At 38.9% G+C, this 23,629-nt stretch overlaps 1 protein-coding gene across 2 annotated transcripts in view; it reads right to left on the reverse strand.

Annotated features, from left to right (window-relative positions):
* ITGB3 (integrin subunit beta 3) overlaps positions 1 to 23,629 on the reverse strand; it is a 1,138,779-nt gene that overhangs the window by 812,294 nt on the left and 302,856 nt on the right. For both annotated transcript variants that reach the window (XM_044055223.1, XM_044055225.1), the window contains exon 4: positions 9,450 to 9,699. In XM_044055223.1, the coding sequence (XP_043911158.1) occupies positions 9,450 to 9,699 (250 nt within the window). The remainder of the gene's footprint in view (positions 1 to 9,449; positions 9,700 to 23,629) is intronic.

A 23,629-nucleotide genomic window follows, 5' to 3' on the forward strand; every position in this document is an offset into this window, starting at 1 on the left:
ATGCATCTGTAGTCAGGGTTTAGGGGTGGAATGAATGACAGTCCCTTGTTTTGGTGACAGGCCTCTGCCCACCATAGGAACTCCTTTTGCAGGCAAAGAATGATAGGAATCATTGTTTCAAGGCTGTGACAATGTTGACTCCATAAGCTTTTTACGTACCACTGAAGTTTCCTCATATGCAGTCTTGCACATGGAATTAGTAGAATGCAGGAAGCCATGAACCCCAAAGCCTGCAGGATTTGTCTTGCAGACAGCTGGGTTTTTGTGGCCGCTTGTTTGAAGTATGTCATCAATTGAATTTGTTTGTCTGGCGTGAGGTAAGCCATCTGGGCAGTTGTATTCAAGCTTGCACCCAGGAATGTAATTATTTGAGAGGGTACCAGTTGTGATTTCTTTTCATTGATGGTGTACCCTAGGCATGTTACAAGCCTTTTTACAAACGCCAGATGTTGTAGAAGAGTGTCCTTGTTTTCTACCCGAATTAGACAATCATCCAGATAAGGATAAATTTGAATGTTTCTTTGTCTGCAGAATGCAATTACTGGTGCCAGGCACTTTGTGAAGACCCGGGGCGCAGTAGATAAGCCAAAGGGCAGTGCAGAAAACTAGTAATGCAAATAGGCTGCTTTGAAGCGGAGGTATCTTCTGCAAGATTCCCTGAATGGGATATGCAGGTAAGCCTCTTTTAAGTCTAGAGTTAATAACCAGGCATCCTTGCCCAGCATAGGCAATAACTGCTGTAGAGTCAGCATCTTGAATTTTGGAATGTCCAGGAAAGCATTTAGAATGAATAAGTCCAGAATTGGACGCCATGATTTGTCTTTTCTGGCTACCAGGAATTGTCTTGAATAGAAATGTTGTTCTTTTTCCTTTTCTGGTACTGGTTGTATAGCCCCCATATCCGTGAGGGACATAACTTGTTTCTGGGCCTCTGCTCACTGATTTGGAGGCAGATCTGGCCATCCGTTTGGAATTGGCAATGTGTGGAAATGAAATCTGTATCCCTGGGATACTATATTTAAGACCCACTTGTCCTGGATAATTAGATGCCAATTTTGTGCAAGAAGTGCTAGTTTTCCCCCCAAAGAGGCTGCCAAAAGATAAGTGCTTGGAAATGGCAGAGGAAAGTCATTGAGACTGTTTACCGTAGGGAGGGGCCTTGCTACTTCCAGATTTGGAGGTGGAGGCACCCCATTGTTTTGTTCTGCAAGCTCCTTGCAACTGAAACCTGGAGCCTTTGGAATGTCTAGGTTTGGCCTGAGCGGCTCTGTTGGGTACTAGAAAGGATCAAGTCTTAGTAGGCCAGTGCCTACTGAACCTGGGTGGCTGCACTTGTAAGAAATCTTTTACAGTTTGCATAGATTTAGCTTTGTCTTCCATCTTTTTCAAAACTTCGTCTGCCTTATTACCAAATAGACTGTCCTGTTGTAGAGGTGCATCCAACAATTTTGCTTTAACATCATCAGGCAAATTTTGTTCCTTGAGCCAAGCATGCCTTCTTATCACAGATCTAGTTACGGCGGCCTTGCAAGAGACCTCCAAGGAATCAATACCACATTGCAAAGTATGCTTTCCAACTTGTTCAGCTGAGTGCAATAAATCCTGTAACTCTTTATTTTCCACACAGTCAGAAATCAACATCATTTTCTGTTTCAGTAAGCCCATAACATGCTGCTGATATTTAAGCATATGAAAGTGACAGTTTAAAGCCCTGATTGCCAGGGTGGCAGACGTGTAAACCTACCTACCCCATCTATCTAGCGCCCTGAAGTCTCTATCAGAAGAGGTAGGATTTTTAGCAGTAGAAGCCTTAACACCCTTGGGATCCTGAGAAATCGTTTCAGGATCAGCAGTAGGGTTTTTAAAAAGAAACTTGTGAGAGTCAGGAACCCTGTAATATCTGTCTGGCTTACTAGGAGTCGGAGGCAGGGAATCAGGAGCCATGCTGGATTCTGAGAAAACATCATCAACAATGTCTAAAACAGGAGGTATGGCCAAAGGCCTATGCTGAGGAAGAAGAAGGAAATCCCTAAACCTCTTTTTGGATTCTGAAAAATCCTGAATCTCCCAATGAAAATGTTCCCTTAAGGTATGCAAAGCTTCTTCAAAAGAAAAAATCCTCAGGAGGGGAAGCAGAAGGAATGGATTCTTCTGCATCAGAATTCTCATAAGGTGGAATAGAAAATTCCTGATCAGAAGAGGAATCAGAAGAAATGGAAACCTGATCTGAAGATTCATAATCAGTGCCTTGCCTAGGCCTCTTAGCAGGAGGGGGTTGGGAACCTCTGATCAAGGTAATTAAATCCTCAGCCATTTTGATCATTTGTTTTTTAGGCATAGGGGCCTGAACACGTGGCCCATGCGTCATTTTTTTAGACATAGAAGTTGGTTTTGGCCTTGTTTTTGATGATGCCGTTGGTTTAATATACAAATCTTTAGGCCTGAAAACACCCTCAGAAGCCGGTGCCTGCCCAGCGGCTCTGGACCCATCTAAGGGAGAGACATCCACGGGTTCAGTACTTGTAGTGTCTCGCGGCATACCAGACTCCGAATGGGTCTCGGTAGAGGCCTGTGAATCAAAAATAGCTGGCATCAGGGGCTGCAAAAGTGCCTCACTGAGTAACTGTGAACCGGCGACTGGTTTAGGAGAAGCTTCATCATCGGTTTTGGACCTCAACAGTCTGTCTCTGTCTTTTTCTTTGCGTTTTTTGTGTATTCCGGTAGTCGGATTGCTAACTGATGACATTTCTGGATAGTTAAATCTTGAGCCAAAATAATGAGATGCAAAAATATATCGACGCTTAATAGTGCATTGATTAAATAAAGCACAAGACCGACAGCAAGGCACATTGTGGTCAGGGCCTAGGCAAGGAATACAGTACAAATGAAAGTCCTTATGAGGTATTTGCTTCCCACAAGTAATACAATTATTAACTTTTATTGACATCGGTAAGGAGCAAGAAAAAGTTTCCCCAGTGGGGTACTTAGCTTTAGGTTGAAGATTTCGGTTCTGAAACTCGAAAACTAAAATTTCAGGAGTTGGCCGACCGGCACTTGTGAACTGCTTCTGCTTTGGGCACCATGCGGCAAGAAAGACTGATTAAAATGGCGTTGGCTGCATGTTTTATACCCCTGACGACCTGATGTCATGGAAGAAGAGACAGCAACCGATGCAGGACCCAAGACTTTGTTATTCAGGCTGACTGAGGGCAACCTGCCAGCAGATTACCCTAAATGTAATGACTGCAACAGTGAAACACAAAGAACATCATGACACAGAGCTGTGATGCAGCAGAAGTACAAAAAACATGAAGTATAGTCATGATGCAGATGAAGTGCAGAGAACATGACATAGACCTGCCATGCAGCAGAAGTACATGGAACATGAAGTACAGTCATGATGCAGGCAAAGTACACAGAACATGAAATAGAGCCATGATGCAGGTGAAATACAGATATGATGACAAAGAGCCATGCTGCTGCAGAGATCTATAGAACATAACACAGAGCCATGATGCAGAGGACAACCCACAGAGCCATGATACAGATGAAATACAGAGAATAATATATAGAGCCAACAATGCTTCAGAAGTACAGAGAATATGATACAGATGCATGATGAAGCAGAAGTATAGAGAATATGACAGAGCCATAATACAACTGAAGTACAGAGAACATGACAGACTCAAAATGCAGCTGAAATACAAAGAAGGTGACATAGTGCCATGATTCAGGAGAAGTACAAAGGACAAAGCACAGAGCCATTATTTTGAAGAAGCACAGACTGGGTTAACTTTAACAGAAATGGCTGTAGGAATGACTAGGGTATTACCAAGACACAGTATATAGCTAGTGTATGTGTGTAAGGGAAGACGTGTGACATTGACAAAGATGCTGATTAAAACCAATATATGCGAATCCAGAAAAATGTGTGTGCCTATATAATATCATGTAATGGCCTATTAAAGTCTAAAGAAAAACTAGGCTGCACAAGAAACCTGAAAACATGATTAGTTACTACAGTAAGAGAGTATAAAAGGTGTATCAAGAATTGCAGACTGGAAAGGGAGAAATGACATAGTGGATAAATAATTAAATCATTTAAATGTGCATACAGTGAGATTAGCTGGTGCACGGGATGGCTATGATCGTCAGCATTGTTAAGGACTACAAAGCAAGTAGTAGATTCTACACAAAAGGAATTCAAGTCTTGGAATATCCTTGTCTGACACAGACAACTCTTTCCACTTTATCCAAACTATCACAAATTTAGCAATATATTTTAAATTGAATTTCAGCAAAATACCCATAACTCTTTGATGATGGAAATACATTACATAGCAAACTGTAATAATTTATGTACTACATTACAACCTGAAACATGTTTGGGAATATTCTATATTCTGCAAAAGGCATTTTCCTTTCAAAAATGTATGCCAGCCCATAGAAGTCATATTTATTTATTTATTTGTTAACCATGTGTCTAGCTGGTGTAAGTCCACTTTCTGTGGAAAACCAAGGAGAAATGTTCCACTGACACTAACACAAACACAATTAGAAACTGACAGATTACTTTGGAATTGTACATCTTCCAGACCACTGCTACCCCCAGATACAGACCGTTTGAAGAACAGCATAACTGTCTTTTTTTATGGTGCCTATCCCAAACACAGAATTAAAGATTCAGAGTATATACTACATTTACTACATTCGCAGCCAGCCATTTATAGGATAGCTATCAATATATCCAGAATACACCCCTCTGGACAGTTACCTTCTTTGCTGGCTCAGTTGTACTTGTAAGTTTCATATAGATAGCTAAAATGTTGTCCCTTTAAAAATAACTGCATATCTAATGGTTTACATAGGGTGGACTTGGTTACAGCCACATTTACCTTGACTAATATTAATTGTATTGCATTAGGTAAAGTCACGCAGTTAATTATATAGTATCAAGTCCAGATTCAATAAACATAAAGCAGAATAAAATAATGACACATCTATGTTCTTAAGAATTATCTTTTGAATATCATGAAATTTATATTAGTAAACTGAAACTAAACCATGGTGATACATAACCAATCATACTGCAGTGTCTGCAAAGTAAAAGAGTGATACAATAGCAGTTACATTACAGAAAGTGTAACATATTAAGGTCAGAGGTAACATTATTTTTTTCCTTTCCATGACAGCATGTAATTTTCATTGTGTAGCATGTATGCTCTTGTACTAGGCATGTACTACTCGGCTGGAACAGTTAGTAAAGTTATTCAGACCAATACTACTCTGCTGGAACAGTTAATAAAGTTATTTAGACCATTGTCAGGTATGTGTGTGGTTTATTGCAACTGTTGTTACTTTTGCTAATTCATACAAGTGCAGAAACATGACAAAATAGTGAAAAGGAGGGACTGTATCATTCAGTCTCTCAGCTTTCAAAATCAGGGCCAATAAGGATCATAGCAGAAGGTCCAAAGTCATGGCTCTCAAAACGTGAATATCAGTAAATTTGTGTGTCTGAGGGTTAGGTGTATAAATGTGAAAATTTGCCATCTTGGCAGGTATGACCTATAAAATTAGAAACCTTGTGGTGCACACCTATATAGTTCTACAAGAAAAATGTATCCTTACTGCACTGTAAAAAGATGCACATGCTTACTTCTTTGGCTTTCTATACATTACAATTTTAACCATGTACATGTTAGTAGAATTAGTATGATGTTTATACAGTTTAATTTGTCCAAGTCATGGTTGCAGACCTTTTACTAAACACACAATTATGTTGCAGTTAACTAAATCAAAACACAGAAGAATCTTCAGCCTGGAACTGAACCAGAGCTTCAAGAATCTTTAGCCAGACCACAGACACAACCTAAAATTGTCTTGCCCATCTGAGATATTTTTAATATGATCCCTCCCAAAAATTCTCATTTTAGTTGCATATAATAGTCATACCAACATTCTAAAACCATGTTGCCAACTGACCAAAACATTGTCTTCTAATTCTTTCATTTTTTTGCACAAAAGTCATTACATTTTCTGCAGCCCTGTGCCCTTCTTGCTTATTATAACATTATAGAAACTTTTCAATGTATAATCACACACACACACACACACACACACACACACACACACACACACACACACACACACACACACACAGCCATCAATTACAGCCATATGTACAACTGTGTACAGCTCAGATGTTTGTTTGCAATAAACAAACAGATGAATAGTGACCCAGAAATGTATTCTGCTCACTGCTGTCAAAATGATACAGTGCAATCCATTGGATCCTTCCCCCTCCACCCTCTCAACTTCTTAACTCAAGAATCAGATGCAATGGCAATAAATCAGAAAAATAATTTAAGTATTGATGTTATATACTTAGAAAGTTGCTAGCATATTAGGTTTTGCATTAGCAATTTTTTTTTCTTAAGTTTATGAAGTTTGAAACTCAAATCCACAACAGTTTGCCAAAAAAACCCATACATTTTACATGAAACAGACCAAAATTTCTTACCTCTAAACTTCTTTGTATAAGAATTCTGGACAATGCCAAAAGTAAAGGAGGGACAAAGGCCAAAAAAGGGCCAATTTTAAAATATTACTCTAATTTATTTAAGAAGTTAACAAAACAACAGCTTTTCATTTACATTAATTTTCTGAACAAAAAGAACTATGAAACTCTAATGACTGACATTATTGACTGACTGCAGTCTTCATTTGAACTATGGCAACTGTCACAGCATTGTCAGTTTACAAAAGTTTAAAAAATTATAAGGGACAGGGCATCAATATGAGGCACAATCAGGGACAGTTGAGTAATATGCAAATATATGAGGCAAAATTAGGCACAGTTGAGAGGTAAAGCTATACCCTCTGCCTGAACACACACACACACACACACACACACACACACACACACACACACACACACACACACACACACATTCAAATACTTCAAATGCACTATGCAGTTACTTAAAAGATGCATGCTAAACATGGCAGCATTGCAGTACCAGTTTTTGTAAATAGACCATACTAGTGCTGGGTTGTAACTGCTACTGGTCCATTTTGACAGTGACAAGCTCCGGGAAGTTTATCTCATTAGCTCTACAACTGAGGAAATGAAAGAGAAGAAATATGAGCTGTTTAACGTCAAATCAAAACAAAGGAGTAGATACAGCTTTATATGTTAAAATTAGATAATATTGTCATGTGTAGACTGGCTGAGAGGTATGATAGGGATTATGACAGATAACAATTTGAGTAAACACAGTAATTAAAGTTGGTCAGCAGAACAAGATACAACGCATCGACACTACAAAAAAGTGAATGCAAAAGAGATAAAGCAGTAAAAACAGTCACAGTAGGGGAAGTTAATGAATCTGACATCACCATCTATATTATCTGGGAGTACTGGTCAACAGTGATTTAAGTTTCTATCCCCATCTGAAAGGAGTGTTTAGAAAATCCTATGGATTGATGAAACATATCTTAAGATATACCTCAAGTTGGGGTGGGAATGTCTTGGTTCCATTATATAACTTCCCATTCAGACCAGTTCCAGAATACTGTGTTTCCTATTGTACTTATAAACGATTACAACTGAAGAGAACTCAGAGGTTATTCACAACGCAGATATCCAGGGTTAGACATCTTTGTCCTAGTGAAAGACTTAGAAGAGTTAGCTCTCCTTTCAGTAGGATACAGGCTGTTATGAAGGGATATGATTGTGATCTTTAAATGCTGCAAAAATGAGATATTAGCAAGAACACTGAGTATACAATTTATTTGTCATTCACTGGGACCAGATACAATTCCTACATTGTTTCGTTGCCTCCATTAAGAGCTTCAATAAAAAAACTTTCTTTTATCATAGAGGAAGAAAATTATGAAATGCAGAATTGGTAGTCTGGTCACATTCAAAATGTTAGTTGATGGATGGCTTGAAAAAGAAGTGTGTGACCCAGATGTTAACAGTTGCAAATGCTTGAATAGCCCATGCATTTGGCTCTGAGTTTGCAACAACACAGAACTGATCTAATGAAGTTTGTGAGCTGTATGCTAACCATATAGAGAATGTCTTTATAGTGAACTCAGTTATCAGATGAGAGGAAGGTCATCACACTAACGAGTCTAATAGTAAATCTGGAACGTAACCTCCTGCACAGTTTAGGAATGCCTGCAAAGCTAGCAAGCAGGATGTTCAAAAAAATTGTTTGCATGTTTAAAAGATCATGTTAGCCTGAAGCCCCTTTTGACAGATGAAAGATTTAGATTTTATTAACAGACTTGAATGAAAAGTGAACAACATCTGAGTATGTTACTGAAATATGGAGAATGTACCAGCATTATCAGTATATAGAAGGACTTTCTGATGTGCTGAGGAAACAGGTTTGCATTTGGTATTCCCAATGAAAATAGCAATTTCAATGGAAACTACTGCCAAGAGTGCATTTCAATGGTAATAGAAAAATCTAGAATGTCATTGAATTATGGAGAAAGGACAAAATGTCATCATTGTGCTAAATCATCACAAAGAACAAATGACTGCTAGGTTAAATTTCATAAACAGACTCAGATAAAAAGTGAGAGATGTGAGTGTGTTGCTGAACGAATGGCAAGGAAGGGACAAGATGTTTGGACTTTATCAAAACAAAAATGGCACTCTCCACTGGCATTATCAAAAAATTGTCAGGCATTGTGACAGCATATTGGCTGCCTTTATCAAAGGTATATCAAAAACATGGTAAATCTAAATAATTATCATGCACTCTGTATCATGTTATGAAAAGGGATAGTATCTGTGGCAAATGATGCAGCTGGGATAGAGAGTATGGTAGAATGTTGACCGATATTGACAAACCATTAATTATCTTAAGGTACATCGCAACAGGGACTGCAGTTCGTGATAGTGATTAATGCATGTAGAAGGAGGAGGAGAATATAAGCTGACTTTTCTAGTGATTTTCAAATGTTTGCAAGTGTAAAGATAGTGATGACGGAAATGAAGCATAGTTTACATTTTTTCCCAGTTTTATGTATGTTTGCTTCTATTTTGTTAAAGTCTTTATTTTATTTTATTTTTTTTGCATTTTAGGCTTTCAACCATTGCTGACATAATTGAAAAATGTGTGTGTGTGTGTGTGTGTGTGTGTGTGTGTGGGGGGGGTGTACATGCTCACACACACAGACAAATTAAAACAGAGGCAACCAAACACAAGACTACAGGATAAAGATTCCTGATAGCTCAAAGCTTTAATTCTCTGTGATAAACTGCCACCACGTAAACAATGATATTGTTGATTAAAAATGTATACTCTGCACAAATAAATTACACACTACACTGCATTATACTGTGGGGTGAAGAATCAGTGACTGTCTAGTAATATAAAAGACAAGAGATAACCTTTTCTCTTTCTAGATTTTTGCTCATTTCTTACCCATAGCAAGGGTTGATTATAGCTTCTGGTGAAGTATACATATATGGAGCAATGGGCTTATCCACAAAGGCTCCAAATCCAATTCTGAAGTTGCTGGTTAAAGTACTCATATTTCTAGCCAGATTACTTCCCAGTGTCTGGATGTTGCTAAGATCATCCTTCATGGAATTAGAAAGGTCCATCAAGTAATACAAATCAACTGGGTAGTCTTCAACTTGACGTACTTTGATAGTGAATACAACAGAATCATCTGCAAGAGTTAAAAAAAAATATTTTTGTCTCATTAAAGGCAATAGCATTCAGTTGCTCAACAATGCACAGAATAAGACATATTTCTATTCTCTAGTTATGATTTGCCACATAAGAACCAGTGTCACAATTTGCAGTAGCCATATATGCGTAAAACATTTAATAAAAATATACAGACACTCTCCATAAAAACAATATATGTGCTTTGCTAGTACAGCCTACAAAATACAGCTGTGACTCTGACTACAAACCCATGGACAGCTACTAGGATTGCAAAGAAATGTTATGTCCACTGACCTGAACTGACATGTTCCCTCTAAAATTTTTGTATTGTTACTTAGATAATTAACTACTAGGTGAAAAACGATACCCAAATTATTTTCTATTGTTACTCAAAACCTGTAAATTCTGCTTACAAATAAAGAAGTTCAATATGAGTGTTTATAGGAGAATGTCAGTTAATGTATGATTTCCTGGCTTGTGGTAGCCAGTCATTTTGATTTTCATTCAGAAAATGCGCAAAAACTAACCTGAATGAACTTTATTTTCACTCAGACAAATGGCAATTGCATTGCAGCACCTCATGTCTCCATACTGCATGGCATCACATGTATGAAGTGCATTTTTGTGAATATTTACAATTGAAAGTACATTACTTTCAGATGCATTTTGCATGCTTTTCAAGTAAAAATTGGGAGTAAAGTTCCTATTGTTGATCAAAGAACTTCTACATAATGGATTATGATTCAGAAGCCATTGAGAGAGAACATTTTAGTGAGAAACACAATGAAAAGTTCATTCACATGAACATGGAAGAATCATTCTTTCCACAGTTTTAATATAAATGATGCATTTCCACCTTTACTGTAATAGCAAGGCAATAGTCATAAACCAACTCACAATTATTTCAAAAATTATATTTGCAATAGTTTATACAATGTAAACACTCTTCTATAATTATTTCAAAATTATTTAATAATCATTTAATTGTCATCTCTATAACAAATTGTGCTGTTGCACTTTGGTTGTGTCTGAAAAAGGTCCACGGACCATGTCACTTACCCAGTCAAGAAAGGAAACATGGTTTGTTTAAATAAGAGCACTCATCTAAGTAGAGTTGCTCATTTCAGCAATATTACAGTGCATGTTTGAAACATGAGCTAACCTGCCCAAGGAATTTTAGTTTTTCCAGCTGTCCTGTGCAACTCTTCCAATGTATGATCCTGCTCCTTAAGTGCATGCTAGAAAGATGTCATACTTACATCTAACGTGATCTGATTCTAGTACTGTGTTAGTGAAACTATCAATAAGATGGTAGAAGCTGTGATAATATGAGGTATAGCCAGCTGTGCCAGGAGAAATAGGGTAGAAGTGTTAAAATTGTTTTACAGCTTCCAGATGTTGCAATAAACTTTAGCAAAGCTCAGGATATATATTGTAACACATATGTGCTAAATTCTGGCAGCTTCTAGCCAAAGGGCGTACCATGGAAACAGAAGTCAGATAACCAGATGTATGTGATGTCATTCTGTAATCTAGGATAAAAAATTATGTTTAATACTAGATGAGACTGAAATCTCATTGCAATCTGTTTTTGGAACCAGACAGAGAAGGACCCCTCACCTACTTCAGCTTCCCTTGCTCTAATAAGTGACCAGTGAATAACAATTCTTTAAATCAGTCAGGAAAATATAGTGAGATTAGTTAAGTACTGTTATTCTGTATATGTGCGAATCTATTTATCTGCGTTAGTTTAAAATTCCCTGTGCTTGAAACTCTGGTGTTTACTGTAAACAGATATTTAGTATTTTCATGCTCTTTTTTATTATTGAATATATTTAAATGTTTCTCTGTGGATGGTCTTTTAGAAAATATTTTTATCTCTGAGAGTACTTATATGTATTTGGTCACTGCTCTGGGCAGTCCTGAAAGCCTTGCTGTTGGTCAAACTACCATTTGTATTAATATTAATTTCACTCAGTTTAATTGGGTACCCTTGCAAGAACCTTGGAGTAGCTGACTTTGAAGTTTCTGGTGGTGGTGGTGTAACTACCTTATAGTCTGGGCTGAAGGGGGCATAGCTAGTAAATCTATGCCAGACTTTCCCAAGTGTGTGTGTGTGTGTGTGTGTGTGTGTGTGTGTGTGTGTGTGTGTAAATCAAATATCAAAGAGAATGTGTGTCAGCTGTTTGGAGCAGGGACATGAAGCACTGGTTTCCCAGAGAGTGGTGGAGAACTTGGCTCGGACACTTGGCTGAGGTTTCAACTCTATAGCTGTGCCAGTGGGGAGTCTTATTAGGAACCAGGAGAGAGACAGGCAAAGAAATCCAGACCCCGGGCTGAGTGTGTTCCCTGTGAGCTCTTAAGGGAAATTGTGCTTGATGCAGTGAGTTGCATCTGAAAATACTGGGTGTATCCATTTTTCTTCCAAGTGAACATCCTTCTCGTCCCTCTCCAGTGCCAGTGGTGAGGATTCAGGCTCCTATTACTGGCCCAGAGTGGGGGTACCACAGTAGCAAAAAACAAACAATTCAAATAATAAGTGCTATGATTATTTGCTCCATTGTTTGTTGGATTTAACTCATTCACTCCAATGTAGCTCAGGAAGTTTGCACTGTAACTTCCAATGGGCGGAACCTAAGCTTTTTGACAGAATCAGATTATGTCCTCACATTTCAAACAAATGTTCATATTTCTGGAACCATAAGGGTTTTAAAAGAAATATAAATGGCAAACTTTTCAGGACAAACTATTTTTATAGCGGTAGTATTCTTTAGATTCTAGGTCTTAAACCAAATTTTATAAGTGACAGTAAATAAAACTATTACATTTCTACTATTTTGTAAACCACTTACAATATCTCAGCAACCACTAAAGTTACATGCATTATTTCAGCAGCATTTTATTCATCCAGCTGAGAGCTTTCTCATGAGGCTAAGGAGTTATGTCTATGTTACGTGGTTGCTGAGATATTTACAAAAAATGTGAAAACTTACATTGATATAGATTAATATCATAAAAACAGTTATCTTTTTACCTGCACTAGACAGGCATCAAATATTAATGCAGTTGAGTTTGCATTTGTGTAAGCTTTAAGATGAACATTTTTAAAACCTTGTACATAGCATGGTTCTGAAATTACTGATGCAAATATGAACAAGCAATATTTGACGCCTAGAGGCATCAGAAGGCGTTAACTGCATATGCACCTGGAAGCGTCACTCGGATGTAATGAGTTAAGGGTAGGGTGCAAAGTCTCCTCCAACTACAGTTTATTTAGGTCTAAATATATAAATAAAATTGATAAAGCAGTAATACATGCATTTGCTTTGAATGACTCATTATGGCTGTTACCTCTTACGCTATGGAAGTATTTACACTGATTTTTTTCAAAGTATGAACTTTTGTTGACCGCATGGATTAAGTAATCTCAGAGTGAAACTATTCTTAGGCTCCTGAGATATATGAATGATTCTAATTTTAAATTATTTTCATTTTCTTTCTCCAAGTCCCTGTAGTTAAGCTAGATGCAAACGTGCTCCATATACAAAAAGATAAAATGTATTTCTAGTACTGTAGTATGATTATTGGGTGTCTCTTATTTAACCTGTTGATTGCATACTTGCAGAAGCCTGTTGACTAAATCCTTAAAACCAAATAGTTAAACTTTCAAAATTAATACAACTCACAGCTCCATGATAGAAATGTGACTCTTTTGTGACTGACACCTATTCTGAAAACAACCAAAACTCAAAACAAAATCAGTTAAAATGTATTTCTGCGAGGTGAGTGTAGATGAGGGCTGCCAGTAACCTCAACCTGATATAGGGAGCTCTGTTCTCTCACCTTGCTGCTACTTATATATAACTCTGATATCTCAGAGAATGCAGAAATCGCCAAATGATCAGACTCTCAGTTTTAACTAAGAAAGAAGAGAACCACACAATAGTGATTGCATTTAGAATATTGCTCATTAATGCATCATAATCAGAATGGCACCCGTTGCCTACCTTTATGTTTGGTAACTTTAGGCAGGGTTGGCAGTGAGCTATGCCTCATGCAAAAAACATAAATAAATAAATACATAAATAAATAAAAAAAATGTTGTGTTGCTCATTTAGACTAGCAAATTCAACCAAATTGGCTTCAGTGTGTGTCAGGTGCTGACAAGCTACACCACAATTATGATAAACAGACTCTGTACTAAATCTGTATTATAGCTGCTGATAAAGCTGTTTCTTAAGTGATACCAGCTACTGTGGCTTCTTATTCCTCCCATAAACTCTCTCTTCTACCAATTCTGCTGGCTTTTTTTCAGTCCTTCCTTATCTCCTCTTTCCTTCTCCACAGCCCTTCTGACCTTTACCTTCTAGTCTCCTGAGCCTTTCTTTGCCCTTACCTGTTTTCTACCAGCTCCTCTTTTTCAACCATTGTGGTTCTATTTCATATGTTGCTCTTCATTTATGATCCTTGTATGTAGTTACTGTAATGCATATCCTTAGACAATAATTCTTTAGCTGCAGGTTTTCTCTTGTTGTATGCTACCCAGATGTGTGCATATACTGTGCATGTTTACTTAATGTACTTTAATTAACCAGATATTTTACACACTGCATATTTACCTAGGGTACTTTAAGTACCCTTCTCAGCTGAACTTCATACTAGTTTAGGTTATGTGGTACTTTGACACTTCTGTTGATCCATCTTATGTATGTGTTTATGAGGTTTTCTTTGCCTACAATAACTATGAATGTTGACTAGGCCTTATTGGCCTACAATAACTATGAATGTTGATTAGGCCTTACTGGCCTACAATAACTATGAATGTTGACTAGGCCTTATTGGCCTTCAATAACTATGAATGTTTACTAGACCTTATTGGCCTGCAATAACTATGAATGTTGACTAGGACTTATTGGCCTACAATAACTATGAATGTTGATTAGGCCTTATTGGCCTACAATAACTATGAATGTTGACTAGGCCTTATTGGCCTGCAATAACTATGAATGTTGATTAGGCCTTATTGGCCTACAATAACTATGAATGTTGACTAGGCCTTATTGGCCTGCAATAACTATGAATGCTGACTAGGCCTTATTGGCCTACAATAACTATGAATGTTGACTAGGCCTTATTGGCCTACAATAACTATGAATATTGACTATGTGTTATTGGCCTACAATAATTATGAATATTGACCTTATCTGATGCTTCCATGATCTATTTCACTTGCGCTTATTATGTAAACTTTAACTTATCATGAATTATGTGGACTTATGTTGTACATCCTGCAACTATGTTGCATGTTTTACTTACCTGGATGGATACAGTCTGTGGACCTCTGATATAAATGGGCCTTACACAACCGGAAATTCGAGTCAACACATAAAAAATGAAATATTCCAACAGTCTATCCTAATTAAACCTTAGAACAGACTTTGTGTGGTAGCTACCATATCAGTAAATGCTCTCTAGTGTATGATTTCCTATGGCCAAAGTGCACTTAAATTACCATACGATAAATACAAAATTGAAACGTACAACTTCTCCTGCATATCAAACTCCTGTTTTAATCTAGAAACATTTTATAAACTACTGCAAGTAGTTCTGTATGAAGTATAACATTCTACAATGAAGTTTTTGCTTTTGGAACACATCTGAGCAAGAATTTTTAATTTTGTATTACTTCATGTTTTTACTGACTTGCTTTTTCTTCTTATCTTTCAAGATTTCTTTTCCTGTACTCAACAAGAATTTGGTTTACAACTAAAACATATGTGACATTTTTTTTCTGGGTTTCCCTTTACAGCATACAGTTAGTATCAAATACAATTAAATTAACCAGATTGCAGGAGATACGTTGTTAAATAAGTCATTTCTAACATGCAAACAAATCAGTAAAATGCAGTCTTTGAATGAAATCCATGCATTATTTAAATCTAAATATATAAATAACACATTAAGAATATTTAAAAATTATATACACAAACACCTTACATTAAAAAATTGGTTATTCGCAATATAGTCACTTTGTGTAAATACAGGAAAAATGAAAACAGCCAATGAGAATAAAATGTTGAATTGGAAAGAGAAAACAACATACCGTAGCTTGGTATAATTGTATTAGAGGTACCAACGTTTAAAAAAAATGTAAATTAATAGATGATTTTGACATGACTAGCTTAAAGTAATTGCAAACTAATAGATGAGTTTGACTGACTGGTACAGACTGGCTTAGTTTACAATTCATAACGGAACATGCTATAAACAAAACTGAGGGTTCGATTTATAAATATTACTGTGAGGTGCAAGCCTGGTGTACACTTCTCAGTAACCATTTCTGATTCTGAGATGAATACACCAGGGCAGTGTAGCTCAAAGTGGTGCAGGATCAAGGCAGGCTGTCTTCACAGCATAGTGCAAATGCTAATTAGGCATTCCAGGGGAGTGGCCTATGTTAATTAGCTAACTGCCCTTTCCTAGAAATGCATGTGGTAAGGTATTTATAATGCAAAGTGATTCAGCGAATTACCTCAGCTGACTGTGTTAATGAACACAGCCAAAAGCTTGCCTTCACCTGCTGGAGATTGCATAATCATGGGGAGTTTAGAGGACAGGTAGAGGTATGTGGTACTTGTGTCTTGGTATGTATGTGATATGTCTCTACATATGTGAATGTATGCAGAGGTATGAGTAGCCACAGGGGTGTGCTAGTGTGTGCCAATATTTGTTTGATGGGGTCATCATAGTAGGGATGTTAGAGAATAGGTAGAATGTGCATGTGTTTGTGTGTGTGTGTGTGTGTGTGTGTGTGTGTGTGTGTGTGTGTGTGTGTGTGTGTGTGTGTGTGTGTGTGTGTGTGTGTGTATGACACCTTTGTTTTTACTATTTTTTAAATTTAAGTTTTAAGTTTAAGTTTAATAACAGTTAATGCCAGTACGAGATTCATATTGTTTTAAATCTGGGGAGTATCTGTGTTTAGTTATTCCACTGAGAATGCCTGAACACCTCGTAGAAAGTGTTTTTTGTTTTTCTTTTTTTTGGACTGTGTGTGACGTGTGGCCTACTGAAACTTTGAGGGACTCTGCAGATTTTGTCTTGCTGAAAAATAACAGATGCATTCAACTTTTAGTAATCTATAACAAAGTCAGATTAGTGGCTCTCTTGTTTAGAATATACACAAGCATGATTCATTGATCCCAGCCATTTCCTAACAAAAACTGAGATTGTGTTCTGTCCCAACGTATGCAAATTTCTGAACTCTGCACGTGGTCAGTATTGGAAGAATGAACACTATGTATACATTGCAGTTTGACTGGGTTGTTGTTGAAAGTTCATTTCTCAACATTAAGTACCATTCAGTACCAAATATTCCAACAATAAGACAAAATGGACATGCATTTCTGAATAGTACCCTATTTCAAACTGAATTTTACAGATGTATACCCAGTCTTGTTGTTACACATTTCTAACACGCATATGTGGAACCAAAGGGCATTATACAATATTAGCAGGAAATGAAACAGATATCGCCTCATGTACTGTGAGTGATGATTCAAACCCTCTTAAACAGAAGCAAGCCTGAGAAAAGTCTGCAGGGTGATTAAAGTGCTTTTGGGGAGGGCAGTGAAAAGTAATGATAATTGCTGTTTAAACACAATCCAGTTAGTGCTTCAGGTCTCCTAGAAATGTCACTTGGATTAGTATGTTTGGCTTCTGCAACATTTCTGGTGATTAGCTACATGCTGGAAGAACCTAGTTAGTTTTCAGAATGGTATTTTATTCCTATACCACAAAGGAAAGCATGAATATTCTGAATCAAATCCAAATGTAGTTTTAGAAAGTGTTACTTCATATATTCTATACAGTGTTAAAGTAAGTGATGGTGGCTTTTTAGCCAGAATGCCAAGTTATTAATTTAAACTGAGTGGGGTGAGGGGTGGAAGGAAACCCCTGACATTTCACTGACTTACCATAATAACATCTGTCACACAGACAAACTATACCTTCCACAATGTCTGCACATTAAATGGAAAAGTAGGGTGGGATTTGAAAGAACTACAGCCCACCTCTCCATAACAGATAACTAAAATGCCACTGACTGAAATGAAATACAGCCTCTTACTCCACAGATGTGTAAAATGTAAGAATCGAACATTACTAGTTCATAAATGCAAGGAATTCACCTCGAAAATCCTTAAAAATGTACTTTGCTTTCCTTTTCTTCATCTTAGGATTATAAAAAAAGCTGTCTTGCCTAAATAAATATTATTGCTGTGAATGCTGTGTTTACAGACACTAACCACTACTAAAACTTCTTAAGAGCACAAAATGTGGTTGGGAGGGTAGCCTAATGGTTAAGGTGTTTGCCTTACACATACACAAAGTGCAGAGTTTGAGTCTGAGTCTCACAAGGAATAATTAGCTAGGCTTAAAATGGCTCGCAAGGGTACTTAGCTTAGTACTAACCTAAGTAATGCAAAGTTCCGGAGACTTTGGCATCTAGCACTGAGTGAATATTTTACAATTTTCATTGATATCAGATGACGAAAACACTTTTTTTTTAATTCACTTACATAAACTTTCTAAAACAGTCACATAAATAAATAAAAGTCTTGTCACTCCCTAACATAATTACACTATTCTGACAACTACAATATTATAGTCTGAATGTAGTAATGAAAAGTACAGTTTTGTACCTACCATAAATGTAGATGTTCGAGGATCTCCATTGCTGCAGTCCTGACATATGGGTATTCCACTGTCCACCATCGGCCCGAATATCAAAGGGCTAGAACCGGCGTCGGTCATCGGCGCTCGAGACTGACATCAGTACGTGCCAGTACAAATGCGCATGACCGACGCCATAACCTCAGTCTTTCTTGTCTCAGATGTCAGAATGCAAAAAACACCACCCAAACCCCAACCTAAAAAGAAAAAGGGGGAAGGAGGGAGGGAAAATTGGACTGCAGCAATGGAGATCCTCGAACATCTACATTTATGGTAGGTACAAAACTGTACTATGTTCTTCGTCTCCCATTGCTGCAGTCCTGACATATGGGTAGAATCCCAGAGCAACGGAAAAAAGGGAGGCTGGTCAACTAAATAGCATTAGGAGCTGCTGACATGCCCTGTAAGATTGCAGTGGCAAACCCAGCCCTAGACCTAGAATAAAGAGGTAAATGATAATGCTTTGTAAAGGTATGTACAGAACTCCAAGTAGATGCTTCTAGAATGTCTTTAGTAGCTACCCCTCTCAAAAAAGCAGTAGAAGTGGCCGTAGCCCTAGTAGAATGAGGCCTGATCCCAGCTGGAACATCCTCACCATGATGAGAGTAACAAAAAGCAATACAATGGCTAATCCACTTGGAAATAGTTTGTTTCGAGACAGCTTTCCCTCGTGAAGTCAAAGCAAAAAAACAAATAATTGTTGAGATCTTCTGAACTCTTTGGTTCTGCTCAAATAATACCTCAACTGCCTATGTACATCCAAAGAATGCAAAACTTTTTCCCCTTCATTTTGGGGGTTAGCATAAAAAGTAGGCAAATGTATAGATTGGTTCAATGCCACATTAGAAATCACTTTAGGCAGAAAAGTAGGATTAGTACGTAAGGAAACTCTGTCATTGTAAAAAATCAGAAAAGGTTCCACTGCCATGAGGGCCTGTAATTCAGATACCCTTCTAGCAGAAGTAATAGCCAACAAAAAAGCAGTCTTCCAAGACAAGAACTGCAATTCAGCTGTAGCTGCAGGTTCAAAAGGAGGCAGAGTCAGCTTTTCCAAAACAAAATTAAGATCCCAGGTAGGCGTAGGAGCCCTCCGTGAGGGTCTGATATTCTTTGCCCCTCTAAGAAACTGTTTAACCAATGGATGTGAAAATAAAGGAGGGTCACAATCATAGTGAGCAGAAATAGCTGCAGCATGCACTTTTACAGAAGAGAAGGACAAACCCTTGTCCAATAAAACAGTCAAATATTGCAATGTACAACTCAAATTAGGCAATTCGACATCAAAGCCTTTAGCTGAACTCCAAAGAAAAAAATCTCTTCCATTTACCAGCATAAACTTTTCGAGTACTAGGACGCCTGGCTTCCAAAATAACATCCAAAACTTGTTGAGGGAGCTGAAGGTCCTCCTTCTCTAAAACAGAATGCGCCAGGCTGTCAGGTGCAGGGATTGCACCCTGACATTGAGAAAATGATTGTTTTCCTGAGACAATAAGTGAGGAATCTGTGGCAATGGCCAAGGTGGTACATGAATTAAGCTCCTCAACAGAGGGTACCAATGCTGACGAGGCCAATCCGTGCTATAAGGATCATGCAAGGTTTGTCCCTCCTGACTTTCAACAGCACCTTTGGAAGAAGAGGCAAAGGAGGAAAAGCATACACGTGAAGGTTGCTCCAACTGAAGGATAGTGCATCTATTTTCCAGGCTTTGGATGAAATAGCCTTGTGCAAAACAGTGGCAGTTGGAGATTCAGAGGAGAAAGAAACAGATCTATGTCCGAGTTCCCAAGCCATTGTCAACTGAAGAAATACCTGAGGGTCTAATTTCCATTCGTGAGGATCCACAATCTGTCTGCTCAGAACATCTGCTAAAGAATTTTGTGCTCCTGGCAGAAACTGTGCTCGAAGAGTGATGTGCAGATTCAAAGCAGTTTCCCACAACAGCATTGCTTGTCTGCAAAGAGGGCAAGAATGAGTTCCCCCTTGCTTGTTGATGTACCACATGACAGTCGTGTTGTCTGTTCGAATCAACACCAGTCCTGGTTGAAGTAGGCTTTGAATCCTTCCAAAGCAAATTGAACTGCCAGCATCTCTTTCATGTTGATATGCAAGTGAAGTAGCTCTGGGGCCCAAAGGTCTTGAATCCATTTTCCTCTGAAATGAGCTCCCCAGGCTGACTCCGAGGCGTCTGTCATTAATATCTGACTTGCCTCTGGTTGGGTCACAGAGAGCCCCTTGTTTAGGTGACATTCCTGAGCCCACCACAGAAATTCTCTCTGAATGCAAGGTAGAATCCGAATGGCAGTGTCCAAATTGTGGCAGTGTTGAGTCCAAACGCTCTTGAGATACCATTGTAGCTTCCTCATATGCAGTTTGGCATTGGGAAGTACTAGAATGCAAGATGCCATGAACCCCAAGGCTTGAAGGACTGTCCTTGCAGTCAGCCTGGACATTACTGATAGCTGTTGGAAGTATAGGTGAAGATTCCTTTGTTTGTCCGGGGTAAGAAATGCCATCTGAGCAGCTGTATTCAGTTTCACACCCAGAAAACACATCTCTTGTGAGGGTACTAGACTGGACTTTATTTCGTTCACAGAATACCCTAGGCATCTTAAAACTGTCATTACATACTGCAGATGTTGAAGAAGTTCGTGCTTGTCTTGAGCCAGAATCAAACAGTCGTCCAGATAAGGATAAATTTGAATTCCTGCTAGCCTGAGAAAAGCTATTACTGGAGCCAGGACTTTTGTGAATACCCTGGGCAGTAGACAAGCCAAAGGGCAATGCAGAGAACTGATAATGCAAATTCCCATTCAAACCTCAGGAATTTCCTGCAACTGGGCCTGATAGGAATGTGAAGATAGGCCTCTTTGAGATCCAGAGTCACCATCCAGTGATCTTTGCCCAGCATAGGTAACAGCTGTTGCAGTGTTAACATCTTGAATTTTGGAATTTCCAGAAAGGTATTTAGAATGGACAAGTCCAGAATTGGTCTCCAAGTATTTCCTTTCTTTGGCACTAAGAAAAGACGGGAATAAAACCCCGTGCCTCTTTCTGCAGAAGGTACTTCCTGTATTGCTTCCAACTGAAGCAGAGAAGAAATTTGAGTCTGCGCTTCCAGTCTTTGCTGACGAGGCACATCCGGCATACCTTTGAAAGGAGGGAATGTGTGAAAATAAAATTTGTAGCCTCGATTTATTATGTCCAATACCCATTTGTCTTGGGTAACCAAATGCCAATTCCTTTTGAAGAATCTCAGTTTTCCTCCTAGAGGGGCTGCCAGCAAGGCAGAGTCCGGCAGCTGAAGACACGGGTCATTGGGTCTGTTTCCGAAAGGACTGACCCCAGCAGAAGGGGTAGAAGAACTCAAAGACCTAGAAGTAACAGGGCCCTGAGAGGAAGCCCTACCCCTACCTCGCCTCGACCTGCCCCTAGACTGATAATCCGAAGAGGGGAAAGACCAACCCTTAGCAGGCCAATTCCTACTGAACTTAGGGGGCTGAACCTGCAAAAAATCCTTAACTGTCTGCATAGACTTAGCTTTTTCCTCCATTTTTTTCAAAACTGATTCTACTGGAGGACCAAAAAGAACATCAGATTGTAGAGGAGCATCCATAATTCGAGCCTTAACATGCTCTGACAAGGTCTGATCTTTAAGCCAAGCATGCCTACGAATAACTGAACTAGTAGCAGCCACCCTGGAAGAAGCCTGTAAAGCATCAAAACCACACTGCAAAGAATGCTTACCAACTTGGTCTGAAGCATGCACTAAATCCTGAAGCTCCTTACATTCAATACCTTCAGCTAAAGCATCTACTTTACATTTCAATTGGCCCAGCAAATAATTTTGATACCGGAGCATATGAAACTGACAATTTAAAGCTCTCATAGCCAAAGTGGAAGAGGTATACAGTTTCTTACCCCACCTATCCAGGGCCCTAGCATCCTTGTCCAGAGGAACTGGATTTCTAACCACAGAAGCCCTAACCCCTTTGGGACCTTGAGTAATAGTTTCTGGATCAGCCCTAGGACTCTTATACAAGTACTTGTGAGCTTCCGGAACCCTGTAGTATCTATCTGGTTTAACCGGGGCAGGAGGCAGAGAATCTGGTTAAGGGCAGCCTCAGAAAACACATCCTGAACAACATCCAGTACAGGGGGAATAGCCAAGGGCCTATGCTGAGGCAAAAACAAGAATTCCCTTAGTCTTGTACGAGAATCAGAATAATCCTGGCCCTCCCATTTGAAATGTTCCCTCATGGAATGCAACGTCTCAGAGAAAGAAAAATCTTCTGGAGGGGACGCAGAGGGAGTAGAGTCCTCAGCCTCTGAATCAGAATAAGGAGGGAAATCCTGAAGTTCTTCTACAGAGGAATCTGACTCATTGGAAGACTGAACCAAACCCTCCAACTCTGTCTCTACCCTGGGCCGCTTCAGGGGGCATAGAACCCCTAATTAAAGTAATCAAATCTTCAGCCATCTTTAACATGTGCTTTCTAGGAGCTGGACCCTGGGGACTAGCACCAGCAGGGGCAGACTTAGACTTAGAATGGGCTCTGCTCTGAGAAGGAGGAGGCCTAACTACCCTATGAGGGGAGGGAACTACTGACATTAGAGAAGCACCCTCAGCCTGGCCTAACACAGGAGAAGCCACTTCCTGCAGTAACAAAGGCTCCCCTTGAGACTCAGGTAAACCTTCAGAAGGAGCCGCAGAAGTAGCCAGTGGTACAGAACCGGCGTCCGGAGTGGACGCCTCATCCTGTTTGGACCGCAAAGACTTTTCTTTATGCTTTCTTTGAAGAACCAGTCGTCGGAGAATCCGACAGCATGTTATAATTACAACGTTTACCAAACACCAGCCTAGCACAGTCCAACCGACGTTTAATAGTACGCTTGTTAAAAGTAGCACAAAAGCGACACCCAACAACGTCGTGCTCAGGCCCTAAACAAGGAATGCAGAGTGAATGGTAATCCCTATGAGGAATCTGTTTCCCACAAGAAATACAGTTATTAACTTTTTCTGACATCCGTCAATACTGAGGCAAGAAAAAGACAAAAGTGTCCCCAACGGGGTACTTAGCCCAACTTGGTCTCCGGTCTGAAACTCGAAAACCGCCAATTCCAGAATGCCAAACGGCACTTGCAAATGCTGCTTCTGCTTAGGACCACGCGGCAAGAAAGACTGAGGTTATGGCGTCGGT

Source organism: Protopterus annectens, chromosome 13.part0 (assembly GCF_019279795.1).
Source record: "Protopterus annectens isolate FY-2018-M chromosome 13.part0, PAN1.0, whole genome shotgun sequence".
NCBI classification, from domain to species: domain Eukaryota; kingdom Metazoa; phylum Chordata; order Ceratodontiformes; family Protopteridae; genus Protopterus; species Protopterus annectens.